The sequence below is a fragment of the Ixodes scapularis genome, unplaced genomic scaffold (assembly GCF_016920785.2).
Source record: "Ixodes scapularis isolate PalLabHiFi unplaced genomic scaffold, ASM1692078v2 PGA_scaffold4__175_contigs__length_147842914, whole genome shotgun sequence".
In the NCBI taxonomy this organism is placed as follows: Eukaryota; Metazoa; Arthropoda; class Arachnida; order Ixodida; family Ixodidae; genus Ixodes; species Ixodes scapularis.
In genome coordinates, this window is record NW_024609879.1 from 114,907,529 (window position 1) to 114,931,482 (window position 23,954).

The following is a 23,954-nucleotide window of genomic DNA, read 5'->3' on the forward strand; positions in this document are numbered from 1 at the left end:
ATCTCGTGAGATCCCGCGTGATCGCGGACCGGTTCGCGACGAGGGGGGAGGGGGAGGAGGGTGGTTACGCGGCTAATTGATAGTTGCCGACTCGGCCATCAGATACATATACGTGCACTCGGCTTCACCTCAACAGCAGCGGACGCTACGAGCCATACCCAGCCAATCCAGCGCTCCAACCTTGTCACGTGACGTGCCCCGCGCGTCCGCCGAACCCCTCACAGGAGTCACGTGACACTCGCATGGCATCGAACTGGCTTCCGATGGCTCGCGGCACATATCCTCTTTCGCCCCTCTAACCAGGCGCAAAATAGCGGGAGCACCGTGACGGCGAGCGACTCTAGCTTCCACTACACTGTCAACAAACAGCACAAATTAATGGTGTTGTCTTTTTTTGTTGTTGTTGTTGTTGAAAAGAAAAGGGGGGGGGGGGGGGGGGGGGTTCATGTGCACTGCGTCGTCACAGCCGATTACGCGCCGCGCGGGGGGAATTCTTGCGGCCCGTCGGCGCGTGTGTTCGGTGACAGCGACAACGTGATACAACGTCGTCACGCATGGAGGGAGTCTCGCTGTCGCCGCCCCTTCTCACGACACAGCGTATGCGGTACGCTCCTCTCGGTAATCAGTTTTCCTCGTTTAGGATTTGAAAGAAAAACAAAAAAAAACGATGAAGATGTTGGCACTGACTTCCCAGTGCCGCGGCTATATATCCTCGGCACTAATTGTCAGTTGCTCCGCTCGCAAAATAATTTCGGTACTCTTTCCTTTTATGAATGTGTTGTTTTTTTTATTGCGAAGGCACGGGATCGAGACGCGTTTGTTTTCGCGATCTTGAAATGCGATAGGAATTTTGTATTTCTGTAGGCAGGCTTCTCCTCCCCTCTTCGGAAAGTTATCCTCTCGAACACAACACGATTTGGCTGCCTCGCCTCCATCGCGCGCATTCGCAGGACGGGCGGGAACAGGCGCTGACTGAATGCGCCGCAGTCTTCGCAATGCCTCGCAAGACGAACGAGCAGCTGAAGAGTTGCGTAGAACTACCCGCTCCGTGACGTCACTGCAGCTAGGCTTAGCGAGCGCAAAGGCGACAGTCGGTTGCAGCTCTGGGCTTCGTTGTGCTGACCCGCTGCTTGTACCTTTGACTGGAAATATTGTACGAATGTCACTTACCCGTGCGTGACGTCGACGTAATTAATCGAATTAGAGTCTTTTAAGATTGGAAGATCGTAACTCTGCTAACGTCTACAGTTCGTCTATTGAGGGGATTGTCCGGTGATATACGGAACTTGCTAAGTTTGTGCGCTGGTCACGTAGAGAGGGCCGCCTAAATATAGTCATATGTGATATTTGTTTCATTAAAGGACGCCCCAATACTCGTTAAATCAGTTATAAAAATCAATGCGAAACTTCACGTCAAATTTCGCAAGTATGCGTGACTGGTCGTGTCGTGACGTAACATCAGATCGGGCATGGTAACGTCAGGGTCGCGGACGTTGATTTATTCCCGGTTTCGAACAACACGTTTGATGGCGCTTACAAAGATCATCGTCGAATAATTGAGCTTTCCTTCATGCCGTGAATCGTATCTTTCTTAGAACGAAGTTATTTCACTGAGACGTCAGTCAAAAGGTGAGGTGACTCCCTTTGCCTTTTGTTCCGTCAGAGCTTCCGCTGTTGCCAGCAAAAACGCTGTGTACAAGATGTCACCAGAAAAAAATTACAAGTTTTCTTTTATTTATTTATTATTATTATTTTTACTGCAAAAATCAACTAGGCATCGCCGAACTCTAATTCTCCGCCTAAAGGTAGCACTATAGAGGTCACAACCAGATGCCAAAGTTTCAGCCCGATCCGATTACTTATTGAAAAGTTATAAGAGATTTTCTGAAAAGTTCAACGAGAAAATGGTGCCCATTTTTTTTCGTTTTCGGTTTCTGGTGCCATAGCGCCCAATGTGTTCGAAAACTCCTTCGGCCGCCATTTTCCCATTGAAATTTTCAGAAAATCATTTTTAAGTTTTGATTAAGGTTTTGATCGGGCTGAAACTTTGGCATCTGGTTGTGACCTCTAGCGCTACCTTTGGGCGGGGAATGAGCGTTCGGCAATGCCTTTTTGTATTTAAAAAAAAATATATATTTTTGTTGACATTTTGTACTTTGCAGGTGCAATCTGCGCAGTTGAACTCTGTTTAAAATTGAATTGCTTGCGCGGCGGAGGATTAAAAATTGTGATATTGTGCGCATGATACTCCTAAAAGCGGTGACAACGTAATTTAATTGTTTTCTGAAAAACACAATTTTACAGGGCAATTTGTTTAAGTTAGGACTACTGAAAACACGAAGGATAAATATTACTGACTACACTCTTTACACAATTATTTAGCTAAATATCCTTTGTAGAACCAACGCGCTGCTCTGCGATCACAAATACTTTAATTTGAATCATTTTTTACTTCCACGCTTACCACACAACTAGAAAATATGTGAAATGCTATTTTACGTCTAGCGCGCCCTCCAGATAGTTTCCTGAAAGTTCAAATAAAAGTAAAAGCACGATCCCGACCTAGCTCCCACCACAGGTTGGACAGCCACTTTCGTATTTAAAATGTACGAAAATAACTCGCTAATCAAGGAGTCAATTGTTTTATTTAAAAAAAAAAAAGTAGTTTTAATAGAGTGAAACAAGCAAATGCGACACAAAATGGGACTGATTGACTACGTGCCAGAAGGCCATCAAGTAAAATAACGAACGTGACAAAATGTATATTTCGTCTCGTGAGACAACTTCCTTTTTGCCTCCGTTTCGGGTTTTATGTTTGTCGATCTACAGAGATGTCGTGATTTTTTCACACTTTATTTTAAAAACAACACTAACTTTTTGGGAAAACAGACAGTTGCTTTTCGAATGGAGCAGACCCTGCATCAGAAGGTTTGTCGACTCCCTTGCGCAAAAGTCCCCTCTCTTCGAACTCCGGCAGTGTAGCTAGTGTCAGGTCCCTGACAACTTTTCGTTTATCACGTAAGCGCAAGAATTAAGCGATGTGCTGGGACGACACAAGCTTGTTCACAAGTTCAGCATGCATTACCTCGTTGACGACCAGTAGGGTCGAAAGGTGCAGTCTCTCTCAATTTAAAGCGTCTGATGACGAACCACGCACTGCATGCATCGTGGGGAAGTGTCTTCTCAAATTCCAAATGTTCTCTGCGGTATTCGCACTTGAATGTTTTCACAGTCACAGAGGCTAAGTATTTAGCTACATGAGTCAGAATAGGAGTCTGATATGTAATGTCTAACCTAACCTAACCTAACCTAACCATCTACCTTTTCTTCGCTTGCGAACCGCTCGCTGTCAATAAAATTGCGTCGTCACGTCGTGCTATCTTGTTTGTTTAAATTCTTTTTTGTCGGCACAAGTAAAGTTGCTAGAGCTTCCTATACACGTAGCGACATTCTTTGAAGCGTTGACTGCGTGACGGTGCATGTTTCAGGAAGCGAATGGCAGCGCAGAGCGGACGACTGAACTGAATGACGCCATTTTGTTCCAGAGGATTGTGCTTCATCATTTGTATCGCTTGGAATTACTTGTATAAAGGAGTATCATGGGACTTCACGTACAAGTACCACCATAGCCTCCTATATACTGATAAAGCCTGGCAGATCGCCACGAGAAGCGGCAGCCGAAATGGAAAAAGGGGAGCGGCAGACAACGGATGGAGAGGAGAGCCACGTGACTGGCGCCCCGCTGCGGCGAGACGCCGAAACACACTTCTCCCGAGCGAACAGATGTGTTTCGGAGTGCTTCGCCAGCATTGTCGCAGACGCTCGGCAATGAAGACCCTTTGCTGGTTCTTCTCGCTTGGCCTAGGAGCAATGACGTAGCTGGCCGAACGAAGCGTGCAAGATTTAGTTATAGCTGTTGGTATGACCATGCTCGATGTCAATCCGCTATCCTTGAAGTCTCGTCGGTTTTCGAAACCCCCGAAGTTCCTGAAAGAGTGTTTTAGTAGACCGTTCCGACGATTCCGATAACGGTACTCCGCCGACGCCTCTACGCATTCTCCGTATCGTTATCAAATTTCGTTATCAATCCGTTCGCGGGCTGATCTACCAGGATCCGGAATCACTGTCACCGGCATTTACAAGACGCGACGTCTGGCAGTATTCAGATGCGCAAAGCCTTTCTCCACGCTACCTAAAACTCCAAATCATTTTTTTGTGTGGGTGGTTTGGTTGTTCGCAAATCGGTAACTCGTCAGCTTGCTTGCCCACAACGAAGAGGAAAGCACACTTATGCAAAAATCCCGACTCTTCGTGCAAACAATATTAGCCAAACTACCGAGGTCGAAGTGTTTATTTTTAACCAAGGAAAAAGAAAAACGGACAAAAGTGCACACGAGCTGGTGTAGCGGATATGTGCGTGTCTTTTGCTTTTGCCCCTTCACTTTTTTTTTTTCTTCTTTGCTTCCTTCTGTTCAGCAGAGAAATAAATGACTTTTTTGTACCAACTTCAGGGATGAAAATAATTCACACTGGAGACAAAAACGAAGAGTTTGGGGGAGCCATATCTAGGTCAGAGCGTCTCAATGAGCCAACAGGATCTGGCTGACGATCTGGGTGTCGAACGGGTAGGAGAGACCTTGCAAGCCAATCGTTTACTCAATCTCGTACCCAGTCGCGCGTCCAGGTGGCAGCACCTATTTGGAAAAGGCCGATTGAAAAGTTTTTCCAGCTCGGAGGGACGACATGTTTACGTATAAATGAGACATGATGTCCGATGGAACTTTTGAGAGCCAGATGTTGCTCAAGATCAGGAAAGCGTGAGTGGCGGCAACAATAAACGCTTCTATAACACTTGTGTTTTTTTGTCTTACCCCAGGACAGTAAGGTTGAGAGTAACGCCCGTAAAGTAACGAAATACTTTTTGAAGTAACATACGCTTACTTTTACGCGAGTGTAATCGTAATTAGTGACAATTTAGCCAAACTCGACGGCGTTCAATCCTCTCCTCGTGGGAGAATCTCGGTTGTGCGAATACACCGTGTTCTCACAAGGTGACCCCGACTGACGAAGCGTTTTTCTCCCCCTCTCCTCGCAGCAGCCAGCGGACGTCGTTCCAGCCGTGCTCGCCGGAGACTCCCGACGACTCCTCGAGCAGGGACTCGGACCTGGGCCCCTTGACGGCGGCCAAGGACGGCTCCCCGTCGTCTGCCGTCACATCGTCCACGTCGGCGGCATCTCCGGGGGCCGACGCGGCGTCGCCCAAGTCGGCCTACAAGCACGTGCCGCACCGCGAGAAGCCGCCCCACCTGGTGGCCCGGAGGAACGCCCGGGAGCGCCGCAGGGTCCAGGCCGTCAACAACGCCTTCTCCAGGCTCCGCAAGTGCGTGCCTATCGAGAACAGGGCCAAGAGGCTGTCGAAGGTAAGGCGACGCCGCGTCAAGCTGGGCTGTTTATATTGCTCCGTACTGTCGTGCAGTACAGGCGAAGGCGACGCCAGGCGAGGCGAGAAAGGGCAAGCACTAGGAAGGCTGAGGAGGAGGGAAACCAACATGAAGGCACTCCAGAAAAACCTCCTTCTCAGCCTTCCGCAACGGTCTCGCATTTTTGACTCCAAGTATTGCGGGAGAAGCGACCGTTGATCTTGCAGGAGACGCGACGGGCGCGACGACATGAGGCGGCGGTTCAACGCTAGCACGCGGCGCTTATGTTGCAAAAAGAGCACAATTCTGCATGTCCAAGTGGCACACACAATTTCGGAAGGTTCAAGAAGCTTCCTGCTCGTCAGACCTGGGATCTACATTTCGCGATCGCAGAGCGGCGTAAAATATGTCCCGCCCCAAACTCGGTGCTACTGCAGTCTTGGGTGAGTTACTTTTAAAAAGTAATTCGTTACACTTACTTTCGGAAGAAAGTAGCGAAGTTACCGTTACAGTTACTTTTAAAAAGTAACGACGTTACTTTTCAGTTACTTTTCTATAACACAAAAAAAATATAGAAAAAACTAGAAAACGCCCCTCACAGCGTTTTATTGCATAAAATAAAAAAAAAACGCGTTTTACTTCATATTGTAACTTAGCAGCAGTTCATAATTACTTACAGCGCGACTGGGACAAGGACAGAAAGAGGAGAAACACAGAAACACAGGACAAGCGCGGTCGGCGCTTGTCCTGTGTTTCTGTGTTTCTCCTCTTTCTGTCCTTGTCCCAGTCGCGCTGTAAGTAATTATGAACTCTTACCAACTCGCCCGATTGTCCATTTTGTTAGCAGCAGTTGCTTCTCGAAGTTAGTGTTTGAAAGTTTCCACGCCAGAGTTGTGGCTCAAATCAAAATACGAAACATGCGCATTGCGGAGTAGTGGCGCTAATCAAAATACGAGACATGCGCAGTGCCCTCCACGCGTATTGATGTTTCACGGTTAATTCACCCGATTAAAAAGCGTTTGCACAGAAAAAAGAAAAACCGCAACAAGATAGTGCTTCAAGACACTAAGATGTAAGTGTTCAGTCACAAAGTACAAGCGCGTGCGTAAAGATAACCAGATATTTTTTCATAAAATCTACACGTGGCTATATTCGGGTCGTGACTCGCGAGAAAGAACGTATTCACAACTTTGTGCAAGGCCAACTTGACACTCGAAATGTCGGAATAGGCGATCTGGAAAGTGCAAGGAATGGCTAAATTGCACCTCGTTCAGTGATATATTATTCATAAAACACTGGAAAGTAACGACAAAAGTAACATCGTTACTTTCATCGTTACCTCAGAAAAAAGTAATAGAACTACAGTTACAAGTTATATTCTTAAAAAGCAACTCGTTACAGTTACAAGTTACCAAAAAAGTAACAAAGTTACAGTAACGCGTTACTAGTAACGCGTTACTACTTAAGACTGCTGTTAGGCCGCTTCCCCGCAAGCGCTGAATTTAACGCGTGTCAAACGAGGAGTTGGCGATAGTCTGGCTCCGCCATTTAGTCACACTAGTGTTTACTGCTGCATACCTGGATCACAACTCCCGATTGTACGGATGCGACCTCAAATCTCCCAAAAAATGGCCGCTGTATATATATATATTTTTTTTTTACGCTTTATTGCTATAATTATTATGCGCGTGTCAGCGCAAATCACTCGAGAGTAGGTTTAGGTTACTCCGGCGGGTTACCACGTCACAACTCAAGCAGCAGCGTAAAACGAGGGTAGATTTACAAACGCCAAAGGCCAAGGTACGAGACCTCTTCTCTGGAGTATAAGTTCGAGCGCATTTTGAAACACGGCTTGTATGATCGCGTTGGTCCGCTAGGCTTCAGTTGGCTTCAGTTGGCTTTATCAGGTCGTCGAGTGAAGTGCGGAACGCCGAACTACTCTTTGTGTTTAACCGAGTTTAGTTGGAACGATCGATGGCGCTTTCGAAAGCCAAAAGGAAGTACTTGAAAGTATTTCTGAGATCATACGCGACTGAGTTTCCGTGCTTTGTCACTTTTGCGGAAAGCTGACAAGTGTGGATTTTGTACCACGTGCGCCTGTGATGTGAGGGAACACACTAACAGTGCCTGGCAGAACTCCACATCTTCAGTTTCGCACCGAGGCAAGGCCGACATCAAGATACACATCGCTTCACAAAGGCATCAGCATGGGCGTACCAACCGGGGGGGCAAGGGGGGCACTTGCCCCCCCAGTTCTCAGAGTGGGGGGGCAAGGCATGCGTTTTGCCCCCCCTGAAACGGCCGCCACTGGGCAGAGCAGACACAGGCCGGCGGCGCCCAAGGAATACCAAGGGCACTGCCCCCCGACCCGCGCGGGCATATTTTTAACGCGCAGGCGATACAAACCCTAGCAACGGTGCTCACGCACGCCGGATTGGCTGGTTTGTGGAGCCTTGCCCCACGAACAAGGCTACACGGTAACCTAACGGAATCCATCCGCGAGACATGGGCCGGACGGGCCGTCCAGACCAGGACGTAGGCCCTTACACAAAATAAAGTTTTGCTTGCTTGCTTGGAGATAGGCGCTGCCGCCGTCAACATAGGCAGCGGATGCAATGCGAGTTTCCGAAGAGGTAGCGTAACTTAGTGGTGAGATGTCTGCCTCATACCTGTCAGACCCGGGTTCTATTTATGGTGTGGGCCGGCTTACTTCTTTTTATTTTTTTTCTCGAACATTTTGTTTTGTCGAGGCATTTGGCGATATTTACATTTCTTTTTTACCATTAACACTAAAAAAACGAATGTTGTTGACGAAACATCGCTAAACTAAATCGTATCGACTCTATTTACGGAAGTGCATGGGGGGCAGCGGGGCTTGGGTTGCCGACCGGACGCCGCAAAGCGGCGTGTACGGGGGGTGGGGGGGCTAGGTGGGTTAATAGAATTGTAATTAGCAGCCGCACACCGTCACCGCGAAGCGGCGTGAACGCAGGCGCGGGGGTGGGTTAACGCGCTTCGAGTGATACACGAGCAGCCCGTCCGGCGTGAGCGTCGTTGTTAGGGGTTCTATCGCCTGCACCGTAAAAGTTGCAGTGTGTGCACCTCCTATAGTGGGCAAGAATTCCTACATTGGAGAGAAGCGGGGACAAGCCCTTTCTTCAAATGCGTCAAGTCTCCTTGAGCTTCGGAATACAAAGAAACGCCACTATTCGGAGCTAATCCCACAGTTACTCGACCTCTCTTGCGTCGTGTCTGTTCGCTCCCCGCGCCTCGTAGCAGTGTTGTTGCAGTGGGGGAGGGGGGGGGGGGGGGGGGGGGCTCGTTAAAATTTTGGGGTTTTTTGGACTATCTAAATCACTTTCTTCCTTCCCATCCCCCCCTTTTCTACTCCGCATGCTTCCAGCTCTGCAAATATCAGCTGACCTTCCGACATCTTTTCTGTGTTGATAGGCAAAACAACCACTAAAATTAGAAAGTAATTTGTAATTTGAGTGGAAGTCACTCGGAAAAGTAGTTAAAGTGAACTACGAATTACTAGAATATAAATGTAATTAAAAGTTACTAAACTACCCAGAAAAGTAGTTAAACTACAGTAACTTGAGTAAAGTAGTTGAACTACGTACAAGTCTGGCCCGGCAGGCGCTCTGCGTAAGGGTTTTCACCTATCTGCCTAGCCCCGCACACCATCACATGGGCCAAGAAAGGTGTAGTTTTACTGCAGAGGAGAAATCAGCAGGGTCCAAGATGGTGACAATGGAGGATGGGGGACTGTTCCAGTGGCTGATGGCTTGAGAAAGGAATGACCAATTGAAAGCGTTAGTAGAGTCAGAAATGTGCTTGATGGTGCAGACGTTGTTGAGGCGAGAAGATGTTCGGTCGGGGGGTAATAACAAAGTGGTTTTGAAGTCGGGAATGTGGTAGTAGATTTTGTGAATAAAGCACAGCTGAGAGACTTTTCTGCGAAGCTGCAAAGAGGACATGGTTAGTTCAGTTTTTAGCGCTGAGACACTGAAAAAAAAAAGTCATAAGTGGATGAAATGAAGCGAGCAGCTCTGTTCTGAACTGCCTCTACAGGGTATTGGTGAGGTACAGTCGATGGGTATTCCACATGGTTGAAGCATATTCTATTTTTGGTCTGACGTACGTGTCCAAGGTTAGCTTACGAACAAAGGGTGGAGCCCTTTTTAGGTTACGTCTGCTTAGTCCAAGAGTTCCAGATGAATCGGCAGTAATGACTTCAATGTGGTTATTTTAGGGAAGGTCAGATGTTAGTCTTACACCAAGGTATTTATACACAGTAGCGGTCTCAATCAGATCGGAGTACAAGAAGTAATTAAATGACAGTGTTTTTTTTTTTTCTTGGTGAAGTGGATTAGTTTGCGTTTATACTTGTTTAATGACATAATCCACTCTTTGCACCAATTGTTAATTTTCTCTAGATCTTCCTGAAGCTGGTTATTATTTTGCACACAAGTTACTTTGTTATGGATGACGCAGTCGTCGCCGAAAAAGCGGTTTTTTGAAGAAATCCCAATGGGGATGTCATTAATAATTATATTAAAAAGAGTAAGGGCCCAAGTACGAACCCCAGGGGAACACCAGGAGAAGGTTCAAGGTTCAAGGTTAGTGTGCAAGTCATGGATGAAGTCGCAGAGTTGTGTCTCGCAGGAAAGTACGTACCTTTTTGAAAACCGTGCTGCTGTTTAAAGAAAAGAAATGGGATGATAGGTGCCTCATGATATTGGAATAGAGGATATGCTCAAGTAGTTTGCAAGAAATTGAAGTCAATGAATTAGGGCGATAATTAGATGCGGAAGAGCGGCTGCCCTGTTTAAAGACTCCATGGGAATTACCCTTCCCACCTTTTGGTCAGATGGAAGGCACCTTTGAGATAAGGACTGAATAAAGATAAGTTTTAAATACTCACTCGAAATAACACTGGTGTTTCTTTTAAATTTTAGAGTTGATGTTGTCGGTTCCAGCGGACGAAGTAAGTTTTAGTTTATCAATCAATGTTATAATTAGGGTTCTGCGTTTTCGGTTTCTATTTTTTCAAAATTCGGCGTACTTTTTTCGGTGTTTATTTTAAAATTTAATTTTCGGTTTTTTTCGGCGTATATTTATGCCCGCAAAAATTTATCGGCTTTTTTCGGTGAATATAAAATAAAAACCAACGGACACCGGATCAGATGATCCTTGTACGTAGCTCTTATATTTGTGATCATTCAAAGAATAACGGCACAGATACATTGAAAAAGAAATGGACACTTCATTTGGCAAATGTGTGCAACTCTAAAAGAAACAAGAAAAAAACGCAGAAATACAAACAAGTCAGATATGAAGCCTATGCCCCAAAAACATGAAACCTCACCTTCTGTACATCAGGAATACGTGATCTCATTATAGTACACACAAACATGTACTTTCCCAGGTTCTCCTTCTTGATCCACACTATTTCTTTCCTGTTAATATATGACCTGAGCTTCGAGAACGCCCTCTCAACGCTAACACTGGACGCAGGCTGAGGAGATGACGCGCTGCATGAGCCAAAATCGCCGAAAGAGACACGGTGCGACGTTTTGAAGCACAACACAACATGCAGAGCTTGCATCCAGTCAGCCTTCCTAACAACGAGTTTGAAAACAGGCTCGCCACGGCTCTGCGGTACGACTGGACGGTCAAAGTGACCTTTTCCGGTTAAAACTGAATTTTAAAAAATGGATTCGACGAAATTTTATCGGTTTTTATCGGTTTAAATTAAAACTGCCGAACCTAAAAACTGACCTTTTCCGGTTAAAACCGAATTTCCGAAAATGGATTCGGCGTACTTTTATCGGTTTTTATCGGTTTAAACCGAAAACTCCGAACCCTAGTTATAATACCGGCGGAGTTAACGTTAATAGGATGCATGCGCTCGTAAAGCTCTTCAGGGAGAGTGGGGACGGAGTCCAAGCACTCGTTAGTAAACACTGATGAAAAATATTCGTTAAACACAGAACTATCATGGTCGACGTTGCACATCCGACCATTCCTAACTCTCCCCATCTTCCTAAACGTCCGTGTGTGTCCGAACACGAGAAACCGGAATTTTAAAGGTTAAAAACGGCACGTTGCTAATATGGAACGCGCACTTTCATGCAAAGCTGACGTCAAGTGACTCAAATCGAAAAACATGCATATTTACAATATTGTTATCTCTTCTGGTGAAGGCTCAGCAACCGTTGCATCCGTTTTCGCGCACGAAACGGCGACTACCAGAGAAAGTAAGAACGCAGTGATTGCCGTTATTTTAACAATGTAAACACACTTGCAGGCGTGCGCTGATGAAGCCTCAAAATCAAAGCTCTCGTAGTGTGATTCGTGACTGTGCCGGCTACTACCCAACCTCGTTGTCACGCCACTTTCTGGAAGCATACACCAAAATTACAAGTAAACACACAGAAGCGACATCGATACAATTATCTTCTAGAATATCACCTTATTTAGTCATAACTCTTTCAATAGGCACTACAAGTTGTATTTATTTTAAGAAGAAGCAAAATTTTTTTCGTGAGAAAAAACAAAATATCAATGTTAAGTCTGGTAACGTTGTAATTTTGCCGAATCATTGCCAAATCTTTAGAAAAGTTGGACAAAAGTTGCGCCGAATTTTCGCTTTAGGGGGGGGGGGGGGGGGGAGAGGGTCTGGTTTGCCCCCCCCACTCAAAAACAAGTTGGTACGCCACTGGGCATCAGAACTGTGTTCGTGACGCAGAAGGGCTCGGCATCATCGGCAGTTTCCTCCAAAACAACTGCGAAGACAGTGTGATCTGCGCAACGTGCCTCTTTACACGATTTCTTGTCAAACTGAAAACTAAAAACAGATGCGGCACATTTCTCATGTCTGGGATATGTACAAAAAAAAATAATAATAATAAGCTGAATAAAATAAATTTATGTGAAAAAAAAATTGTTTTTGGTGATGTTATGCTCCAAACTTCTGGAATTTGCATAAAACCCACGCAGTTAGAAAAAATGGGAAAAAACGATTGCGTATTAAACAACTTTAAGTGGGCGCCTAACTACTTCGCTATATGCCCTACCTTACACTAAAATACAGACTATGAAAGAGGTTATTTTTGGGTCCAAATAAGAACTAAAAAAAATTATACTTTATGATTTTTTTTTAAACTTAGATCTAAGTGTTAGCAATAATACTTTGTTTCCTTTGTTCTCACATCACTAATAATTGAATTGCACGTGTTAAATTTTTGAAGCCTCGTTTTGTTACGTTTTAGTTAAATTACAAAAACTTCAGTTTATGCAGAAACGGCCATATAAAGAGCCAGAAAAAAAATGTGTGCCACCGCAAGGTCTTCAACGCTCTCCTGAAAACACGTTTTATTAAGTTCAAGTGGACGTTATCCTGACTTCCATGCATCCTTATCCTCTTTACGTTGCGTAATGATACTGGCGTCTTAATTTTACTCGACTTCTGTCCAGGTACGTATACTGCCGACGAACGCAGACCTGCATCGTCTGCTTCCCGAGTTTGAGAATGCACACTGCGCGTCGGCCTTGTCCGTGTCATATGCCCGAAAACAAAAACGATTCAGACCGGATAGCTCTTCAGCGATGAGAAATGATAACGGTGATGTCGCTTCTCCATTTAACTTGAATGAATTTTAATGGAATAAGTAGTGCTACCAAAAGCAGTATAATAATGGGAAGAGCATTCCACTCTCTGCGGCGGACACCTCACACCCCTGAGATTCCAATCATCCGTAGAATTATAGACACTAGAATACACCGGAGGCCAGCAGAACATGTATCAAATTTTTAACTCGCTAGTATCATTAGAGGCAGTGTGTTTGATAAGATGTGGTAGTTACAGGGGTGCCGTCTTTGCGATCTGAGTGTCAGGCTCGACGGATTTTAAATGAGGTAATGACACTCGTGGGCAAAGTCAGTTGTCAAACATATTGTTGGTTAATATTTTTAATTAATAGTTTCGTAGCTCACGTTGGGGCAATTGGATTATTGACGCCAACTGTTATCTGAGGCTTGACCAATTTACGGATTTTGCGAAAAGGTAGCAGTTTCTTAGGTATTCATCGGTCAGTTTTCGCGTTTCTGTTCCCGATTCCATATGTTGCGCACGGGGGTAAAGAATTATTTGGTCTGAATTAGACAAGGCCAACGCGCAGCTCGCCTTCCGAAACTCTGGAAGCAGACGATGCAGGCCGCGCTCGTCGGCAGTTACCTGGACAGAAGTAGAGTAAAATTAAGACGCCAGTATCATTACGTAACGTAAAGAGGATACGGACTCATGGAAGTTAGGGGATAACGCTCACTTCAACTTAGTAAAACGTGTTTTCAGGAGAGCGTTGAAGACCTTGCGGCGACACAGATTGTTATTTCTTTCTGGCTCTTTATATGGCCGTTTCTGCACAAACTGGAGTTTTTTTTTTTTTTTTTTTTTTTTTTGTAATTTAACTAAAACGTGACAAAACGAGGCTTTGAATATTTAATACGTACACTTCAATTATTAGTGGCACAAGTACAAACGAAAAAAGTATTGTAGCTAACACCAATATTCAAGTAGACTAAAAAAAAAAAAGAAATAAAGGAATCTCATAGAGTCCATGTTGAAATAACCTGATACTGGGATAGAGAAGAAACATCAAAACGTAAAACGAACAGAAAACAGACAGGACGACGTCTGTCTGTTTTCTGTCCCTTCTGCGTTTTTTTTTTTTTTTTTTGTTTCTTCTCTACCCCAGTCTCAGGTTAATTCAACATGAATAATATTCACCAGCTCGCCTGCACCCTCACGATTTTCTCATAAAGTCCCTTCTTCTTGGAGCTCCTATCTGGACTCAAAATGACGTCTTTCAGTGTTTATGTGTTAGTGCAAGATAGGTCATATTCATGAAGTCATTAGGAGCCCACCTAAATTTGCGTGGTACGCAACTGTTTCTTCACTGTCTTTCTTGACAACATGAGTGTTATGCAAATTCTAAAGGCCTTGTCTTCTTGGTAGTTGTGGCTGCATGCACGGTCGGTTCAAAGGGTCCCGTTGCGTGATCGGGCGTGCACCGTCGACCCTTGCTGCGCAGGTGAAGACGCTGCACAAGGCCATCGAGTACATCCACGCCCTCCAGGAGCTGTTGGACGACGCCGACAAGTCGGTGTCCTCGTCGGCCCCGGACGTGGTCACTGAGGCCTACCAGGAGCCCGCCTTGATGCAGAGCAACAAGGAGAACGAAGCTAGTCAGCGCTGGATCACCCTAGAGAACGTAAGAGCCCGCACGCACGCCGCTGAGCTGGCGCTGTTGTCGGAGCGGCGCATAAATGGATGGATGGATGAACAAACTTTATTGAGATGGGTGTCTACCGATAACGCACTTGTTTACAGGGCGTCATCAGGTTAATCGTTGATGGCGGACGCGCAAAGACGACGACCACCGTGAGGATGCACTTTTGGTGCTGATAGAATTGGCTTCATCCTGATTGTGTAGCGACGGTCGCGGTTGGACTTGATGCGAAACGGAGTCTATAGTGTGGCGGAAAGTGATCGATCCAGAGCAGGCGGCAAAGTTTAGTGCCCTTCACAACTTTGTCAAAGTAAGAAATAAATAAAAAAAGCGCCTACGTTGTGTTAGTGTTGTCCGACGTGCATGAGCCCATTGGCCGTAGGCATCTTAGTAAACATCCGTTCGACCGGTTTTTCGCAGGCCACATGTGCATCCGAAAGCTACCCGAGTTACCTCAACTTCTACGAAGAGTACCCTTCGACGTTCGCCAGCTGATGAGGACGCCCCAAACGAAATCACCGTCCGAGCAAGCTGGCCTGCGAACGAGAGCGGCGGAACACCGACATCGCGGCGTTCACTTCCCGGATCCAGTATTATATACCGACGGAAGCCAGCCACAGTGCCCAAGTTCCTGGCGTCTAACCACGGCCCAAAGCTTCGTTAGGCCTACCGCCGTCGCCCTTCCTCGTGTGCTGGGTGTGAACTGCCGAGTCGTTCTTGTTGTGTGTAAATACTGACTTGGTTAAAGGCCCATTCGGCCGGTATCAGTGAGTTTTCTCACACAGTGCGATCCATTACTCGTCTTCATGTGTAGGTCGTTTCACATGGACTGATTCCGCTTACGAAGATGCGTGCGACGCTGGAGGCATCATCATGAAGGCCCGTTTACACTCTTCTAATGCTTACGACCGAGTTCTTGTGATCTCTTACGACGACAGACGCTGGCGCCATCTATGAAGTGATCCTGGAACTGCATTTCACTAAAGCGAAGGCTTGGCAGTATATTTGAGAGGTCGAATGTACGTATTATATATGAGAAATTGTCGTTTATAAAATTACCAAGAGTTTTTTTCGAGCCAAGAAAGAAAGAAATAGACGAACATTTTAAGTGTTCCTTTTCTACCCGATAGATGGCGCCAGTCGACTCGTTCGTCCGCTCTCGTTGCAAGAGACCCCAAGAGGCTTTAAGGCACTCGTTCGCCACTGTGCGAACCAGTTTTTAAGTGCTAGAGGCATGCACGACAAGACGCCCGACAGGTCGTACGACGCGTTGACAAAATGGCCGATTGGTGTCACGTGTCTTCGCGTGACGCCATGATTCACTGCCGCCTAACGGTCAAATGAGCCGCAATATCGTGAGCCACACCATTCCTACCTGTACTGTGACTATTCAGCGGCTCTGCATGAAGCCAATAATGCCTCAACAGTTCGAACATATCTGCGGAAAACCTTTGATTGGGGGAGAGTTCATGCAAACAAAATTTCAAACGGGCAGAAGTGACTCCGATAGCGTTGCGCATGACTTGTGCGGTGATTCTCGGCTCGTTTTTCTTCGAAGCTGTGTAGGTTTATCGTCGTATTTGAGAGTGAAAGCTTTTCCACCGAACCAGCACGCTCTCTTCGCTCCGTGACGTCACGCTGGCATGGTGGCGTTGTCGTCGCAGCATAGCCTTGTACAGTGCTCGTCAGCCGAGCATCCCTTCGAGTAACGCCGTTGCAACGTCTATTCAGTCCAAGTCCGGCAACTTTTTATGCTTGATGAGACACGTTGTTCTCTAGCTGACACTGGCCGCGGTCGATCGTCGGGAGATGGCGCTGCATTACTAGTCCTGCGTCACACTTCGGGCATTCAGTCTTTCGCGTTGAAGGCTATACCGCGCAGGGTTTATGCCACACGTATCTCATCATATACCGGTATATTTCTGTTCGTCTGTTTCTGTCGTGCAAAGTATAAAGGAAACACGACCGTCCCGTATTCGAGCCAACTGTGAATTCTCGTAGCGAAAGTGCCCTGAAAACGACAGTTCGAAAAGCGGGCAAATATTTCTCATTACGTCGAAGGAGAGGAAGGATGAGCCCTCAGGAAATGGACAAAGTAGGAACAGCGTTGGAGACGTTGCGAATCTGCCGAGATGCAAATTCAACCAGATCCGCGTTTTTCGAACTTGAAAGCAAAGTCCGACTGAGGTTCGAATGTCAATGATGATGATGGTGACACGACTTTTCTTTTTGCAGCGCGCGAGTTGAAACAAATTCTGTGCCCTAGCCGATTTTGAAAACAAGTTAACGCCACACGGCTTAGGAAGGGTGCAATATTTATCGGGTGTATTGCTTCACATTAAACAAGCCAACTACTAAATCATTGAGAGACAAATCTTTGCTTCTATATTCTGTAAAATTTGTAAAAGACTACAGTATAAGCTATATATGTTTCCATTTGGAGTTTTATGTATTAGACGGGCAACACTGTAAAAAATTCGAATTTTGTTGGAAGGTCGCGAGTGTTCGCGAAACCAGTCGAAACTCAAGTTCGGCAGAAGTTCGCGCGACTCTGACGTAACCCCGCTGCGGTGGCGCTGCTGTCGGCGCATGCGCAGACGACTCACTTCACGCGAATCTGGTCTCTGCGCACGTGCAGTGCGCACGTCTGGTGTGGGCCGGCAACCCTCCAAACTCACTGGAAAATCGCCGCCTCTGGCTGCTTGTATTCGGTGTCACAACATTTTTTTTCTGTACTTTTTTTTTAGACAAATGGGCATTATTTCGCGCGAAGCTTAGCGACGGTCACATGCACGTCATTTTGAAACGACGCATGCGTTCCTACGCGTCCTCAAAGTTTGACTAGTCTACCCAACGAATTTTTGTTGCGTGATTCTTTGAGTGTTTATATAAAGGTTGGTGTGTATGGAACATGTGCGGTCTTCTGAGTCTGAGTGACCATGTTCGGTTTTTGTGCGTGTGTGTTATTGAAAGCATAACGGTTGGGACTCAAGCCCGCCAACCTGTTCCTTTGGCGTGCAGCATCTAGAGCCACAAATGCACGCTTCAGATTAACGACACCTGAGCCACCTTGTTGGTTAAAATCACTTAAATTCCAGGGAGCGCTTTTACGTCCCCTGGAAATATTAAAACAGTCGGCAACACGTCAAAAAAATATCGCTGGAGTTTCTTGACACCGTAGAAAGTCATATTTTTGAGCCATGACCATCGCCAATGTTCTTCATTAGGCAACACAAACGGCGGCTTTTACAGGACAGTGGTGGAATGGAGTGTCGTTAGCCTGAGCGTAGCTTAGTGACTCTAGAAGCAACGACGAGTGATTCCCCTGGAAGAAACGGCGGCCCAGACATGATATCAATACTCGCTGTCGCAACTTGTAAGAAACGCTGACTTTGTTGATGGGCTTAAGTTTGGGCATTTTCAAGTTTGTACATAGACGCGCGTCCTTTCGAGGCGAGCGTGCAGCACTGACAATCTTTCGGGTACGGTACCTGTCCACGTATTCCGATAAACTGTTTCCACTGCCTTCACGTGTATGTGTTCCTACTTTTCATTTATCGCGCCACTGATAAATAAAACCACAAGTACACGCTAAAACGATTTACACCCTCGGGGGCGTGAATGAGCATGTCCCAGGGCTGACACCCTGAGGGTGTTAAAGCAACACCCTTCTGGTGCTTATGAGCTGGAACACCCTGAAAATGGTGACCCTGGCGCTAAATCATTATTCGACGCAATTAGGCACGCACAAGGGAAGAATTATGTCCGTGTTCACTGCTCCTCTGCCGCCTGATCTACTCGACGATTGAAAGATACTCATTTACAGGGGATCGCCTCCACAATTACGAAGACTGTAAGTATGTTGCTTTGTTCTCGTCAATATTTCACATAAAACATAATATCTCGAAATTCAAGCAATGGAACTCCAAGTAAAGATCATGAATGAAGGCTATAGATATTCGATGAAACAACCTCCGCCGTAGCTGTTTTGAAACGGGTAGGTTGTCGCTTCCCTGAACAGCAACGCAGGCAAAACCCTTTCCTGCGCGCTTTTTACACCCAACATAACCATATACAAAAACTTATTGTAAAAAAAGAAAAAAGAAAAACAAAACGTATTATTCAAAATAAGAGTGCTGAAAGGGCGTAGCTATGTGTGCAATCTCGGGAGCGTAATCCGTTTAGCGTGCGGTAACGTGCATAGTAACGTGTAGTCGCCTATTTCAGAGCGGTTTGGATACACTTCGCTGCGACATTTAATCTAAAATTTGGGCTCCGGATCTTACTGCAGCGTCCTATATCAGAGGCTGATTTCATTGCACAGATATACACTACTGAGACCAGGACCAACTTGAATTATTTAAGCTGGTCCTGACTGAAACTACCGAGTAAGCGGCAATGGGACTCGTGGCGCCATCTCCCGATGGGCGCAAGAACAGACGACGCATTCAGCAGACGAAGCGACCTTGTACCTTGTCGTCTGCCCGCTGCGCGTGGCGTTCGACGTCCGCCATCCACCATGCGCCAAGTTCCTTCGACTCTCTCATTTTTCGCAGGAAGCAAGCTGTGTCTTGATATATCACGAGGTAAAATGCACCCCTAACCGAGTCGCGCTAACGCACTGCCAACGCGACACGAAAGACCGCCTGGAGGCACTGACTGAGACGTGTTTCCTCCTTGCAGGGCCGTAACCAGGGGGGGGGGGGGGGGGGGTGGGGGGGGGGGGAGATAGGGGGTTCTGACCCCCCCCCCCCCCCCCCCCCCGAAATTTTTTTCTGGGTACGGCCCTGGTCGGTGCACAGGCAGCCAACCGATTTTAATCTCCACCTCTGCGCACGCGCAGTGGCGCCGGTCGGCTACCGGGTACCAAACCGGGACCGGTTCTCCAGTGTGCTGTAACTCTCCATTATATGCCACCGATGCACATGATTCATAGGCGAAAATAAGACAACAGACACTTTCAAAATGGCCGCCGTTGTCCCCGAAACCCCCCCCCCCCCCCCCCCCCCCCGAAATTTTTTTCTGGGTACGGCCCCGCCTCCTTGTATGCCGATCCCTTCACATTGCTCATTAAAAAAAGAAAACAAGAAACTGTCTTATGTTCGAAGATTGCATATGTATAAAGCAAACATGCTTGCAAAGATGCTTGAAGTGTTTCCACACATAATTATGTCATCGTGTCTACAGTGCACACCATTATGTCATGGCCATCTGTACAAATCCATGACTGTTCAACCTTCTATTGAGCGGCGTCGCAGACCTCTACGGTATGGGCCATCAGCCTTTCTGCGGTGTCGCGGCTCTCCCGAGCCAGAATAAATATTATTATAACGCCGCTTCTTTTTGTACGATGTACGCACAGTGTGACAGCGGCAGTCTAAAATACACCCTTGGTGAAAATTTGGGATTGTTACGTGGAGGCGCCGATTTGTCCTGTTCGAGAAAGATTTTCCTGAACCTCAACTTTTCAAAACATGCGCAAAAAAAAAAAAAAAAAAAAAAAAAAAGACTTCTTTTGGCGGAGGAAAAGTGAAATATTGTTGGGTGTATTGGCATCACTGGTTCACATTATTAAGCGCATATTTTCGCTTTTATATGGTGTAAACATTCATAACCATTTTATAAAATATCAAATAAACTCCTTTCTGAATTATTTGTTTCCCAAAATTCGAAATATTTGTGTAGACGCCAAGCAACAAAGTCCATAAGTCAAATTTCTTTGAACTTTAGTGAAAGTTTGAAGATTCGGCGAACCAGTCGAACCTTAGAAGTTAGAACGTCAGATCAACGTCAAAATCAAGGTTCGACAAAAGTTTGTGACACTCCTAATCTCAATACACTTACCAAAAGTACACTTCCCTACTTTTCTAAACCGGTGCAGGTAAATCTAACGCAACTAATGTATTTTTATTTACCCAGGGCCCTCAATCATGTGGTTTGCAATTACCAAAGGTTTATTCTACAGTGGGCAAACGTTGCATGATAAACTGTGGGGTAGCAGGCTCAAGGGCGCTCACTTCGTGTCGACAGCACGAGAGGGCGCCACTAAAGCACGAGCCGTAGTAGCACGAGCCGTAGTAGCACATGCTTTGCATTGCATTTGCTGCACCACAGCTGTCGTTGTCGTCATAGTCAAATCGGCATTCCACCTCATTCGACATAAACGATAGAAAACACGGGAGGAAAAATCTGATCAGGAGCCAGTTTGCGCTGCCAAGCTAAACCTGCTCATTGAAGGCCCTCGGAGCGCTTGCATCCTCCAGCCCATGGTACCGCTGCGCTGCCGCATACACCAGAGACCTTTCCACGCTCGCCGCTTCACAGCAATGCATGGCACACGTCTGCTCCTGATCTCATTACCCCTCCTCTAGTTGACTGTACCCTGGATAATCCGGCCCTGCCTGCCTACCTACAGAACCCTCTGGCTGTTTCATGCAAATGAGTGGAATGTATGCCTCCTAGTGGAAAACAGAATTATTCCAACACTCGAAGCGCCTCATCGCGGCGTAGTGCCATGTCAAGCATTGTGGGAATCAGTGGGAAGCAAAATCCATACGCACTCCGAACCTGGCCCACAGGTTCACAGAATGCGACGCGCACGGTGATGGATTTATGAAAGTAGTCTATTAAAGCAAACTCTCGGAGGATAGACAGACAGGAATTTTGAGATATTTCGGGTGCATATTTATTCACATCCACATGAAACTTGACTACGTCGACCAAATGAGAAAAAAAAAAAAAAAATAAAATGACACAGATTTACACACAAATTCTCCGTAAGAATGAAAACAAAGGCGCAGCTCGAGATCCGTCTGCATCAAGGAACACGAAAGAGCACGATGTACAACACAAACCAAAATGCGTCACGGCACAAATCAGCAACCCGTGTTGAAGTCTCCGAGCTGGCTATGTTCTAGGCTTGGTCAGAACCTGACAGGGGTCAAGACGTCATGTTCCGAATGCAGTCAAACCGCTTGGTTTCTTCTGCAAAGCCTGCTGGAAAATCGCAACCTAGGTACCGCTTAGAGTAAGAGGCACTGACTGCAGGGAACAGCCTACGTCACCTCATTCTTCATGCCCGGGCAGGCTGTCCACGGCAAAATGCCTCTTGCACAGATGAATTGCAGCATACTGTATGTGCCGCTCCACTACTTATGCATACAACCCCACACGGACCAAAAAAAAGAAATGGAAGTGGGCAGCACGTTTAGGACTGTGGTCAGGGGACAGGGTAACTTACAATTCAGACATTCCTGACACCGATGAAAAACGAAGGTTGACGGGGTGAACTACAAATGATATATGCATATGTTAAGTGAAGCAAGGTAGAAAAAATGGGCTGTCGATAAACTTTAAAAAAATGTGCATTGTCGGTTACTGTAGGCGTACAATTGAATTGAACTACTTCTACGGTCATGCCGACAGTGCACATTTTTTACGTAAGGTTAACTAGGACTTCCGGGTTTACAGACACACATACATACAGTTTTGTCACACTAAATCACCGGTATGTCTCGCCAAAGGGCACACGGCCTACGGCACTGTGCAAAAATGTTACGACGAAGAAAACCCCAAAAAACCAGGCCTTGCATGTATTCTAAGAAAGAATGTGAAAACATCTGGTGTTTCGAGTACACATGGCACAGAACTGCCCTCCTCTAGGAACGTTTCTAGCAATATCGAGTCTTCAGTCTTCGAGCCTTTAGGAATCCCAACAATTTTATTCGCAATTTACTGTTTTCAAATTGACGAAGGAAATTCTTTGACCGGTGCAGTAAAGTTCCCTTGGAGCACCACAATCGTTTAAAGCATCTTCTGAAGACATTAAAAAAAAAAAAAAAAAAGTTAGTAAAAAAAAAAAATTTAATTACGCTACTTTTATGTGGCACTGATCGAACTGGAACCATGTCTGTATTGATGAAGGAGATGTGCTTATTGCAATGCCACCAATATTCCACAGATGAAAAACAAATACAGCGACGAAATGGCAAAAAAACAATGATGTATTGCGCAATGCCACCCATCAGCAGCCGTGCGCAAGTTTCATATAAATAGGTGAAAAAAATGCCGTAAAATGTGTATGCACAATGCAGACGATGTGATGCAATGCATGTTTTATGGCTCTGAACAAAAAGAAAACAGAAATAACTCAACAAACACTTTGTCTTTCAGCTGGGCAAAAGTGAGCAAGCGTGGGACACCTTCAACACTGCAGCAGCGACGAAAACAAAAAGCCACGTTTTCCATAGATTACCGTAGCCGAAGAGATGTTTGAACACAGGCTTTAGCCTTTAAGTACTACGGAGAGTTATTTTCCTGAACGCACAATGGTTGGTCAAACGTTTGCACGCGCACGCTGAAGCCATCTGCGACGTGCGACGAGCAAAGGGGCAGTGTCGTGCCGCTTTTTTCTCCCGTCGACTGAAAGACACAAACACGACGTCATCACTGTTTGCACGTTCCCCCGCTGAGCAGAAATTGAAAACGACGCTATGCACAAAGAAGAAAAAGAAAAAGCAAATCTTGAGCCGTCACGGCAGGTCCGACAAAATGCTCCAAGTGGCCCTGTCGCCGACTGCATGCTTGAAAACGAGCGTCCCGTCGGCAACAGGTCATGTTGTCTTCCGTTTTGTGGAACACCGCGCAGTTTTGCCATCTTCGACCAGCACCCTTTGGCAAATGAGAAAGAGGCTCCAAACGTCACAAATGCGGATTCCCCGATGGATCGTCTCTTTTAGACCGAAGTTCCCGGGCAGACGGCACGTCACAGGAGAAAAAAACTGGGAGACCGGCCGTCGCAAAGGAAGGGGACACGAAACAGCTGCGCAAGGTTACGGCACGGGAGTAACGACGAAAGGACAGACTTTTCGTTGCAACCTAAACCGGATAAAGGCCATGGACACTGCACATGCTACAAAGACCGAGGATACACGTCACGTAAGTCACATACTTCCTACCACTATCCGCGTTCTCGGCGGGCGTGCGCCGCCCACCGAGGGGGTTACAGGGCGGAGTGCTTTCATATCGCGTTTACGCTTAGAAAAAGAGTGGCAGTGTCGTCTTCCCAACCAGCTCGCAACAACGCTTTCTTCTTTTTTTTGCAACCGTGGCTATCTCGTTTGACGCACCAAACGGGACGTATGAACCCCCGGCCGTGGCCGTCGGGCACTAATAGATGGCGCCCTCCGTGTTAAGCGTTTTGGGTCTCTCCCGCACCGCCTCTCTGAACCTGTGTTAG

At 46.3% G+C, this 23,954-nt stretch overlaps 1 protein-coding gene across 1 annotated transcript in view; it reads left to right on the forward strand.

Annotated features, from left to right (window-relative positions):
* The window catches only part of LOC8028568 (achaete-scute complex protein T3), a 32,717-nt gene extending 15,808 nt beyond the window's left edge, over nucleotides 1-16,909 (forward strand). Inside the window, exons 2-4 of the mRNA XM_029992395.4 lie at nucleotides 5,096-5,420; nucleotides 14,519-14,698; nucleotides 15,137-16,909. Coding sequence (XP_029848255.2) covers nucleotides 5,096-5,420; nucleotides 14,519-14,698; nucleotides 15,137-15,211 — 580 coding nt within the window. The 3' untranslated portion in view covers nucleotides 15,212-16,909. The remainder of the gene's footprint in view (nucleotides 1-5,095; nucleotides 5,421-14,518; nucleotides 14,699-15,136) is intronic.
* The last annotated feature ends 7,045 nt before the right edge of the window (nucleotides 16,910-23,954 follow it).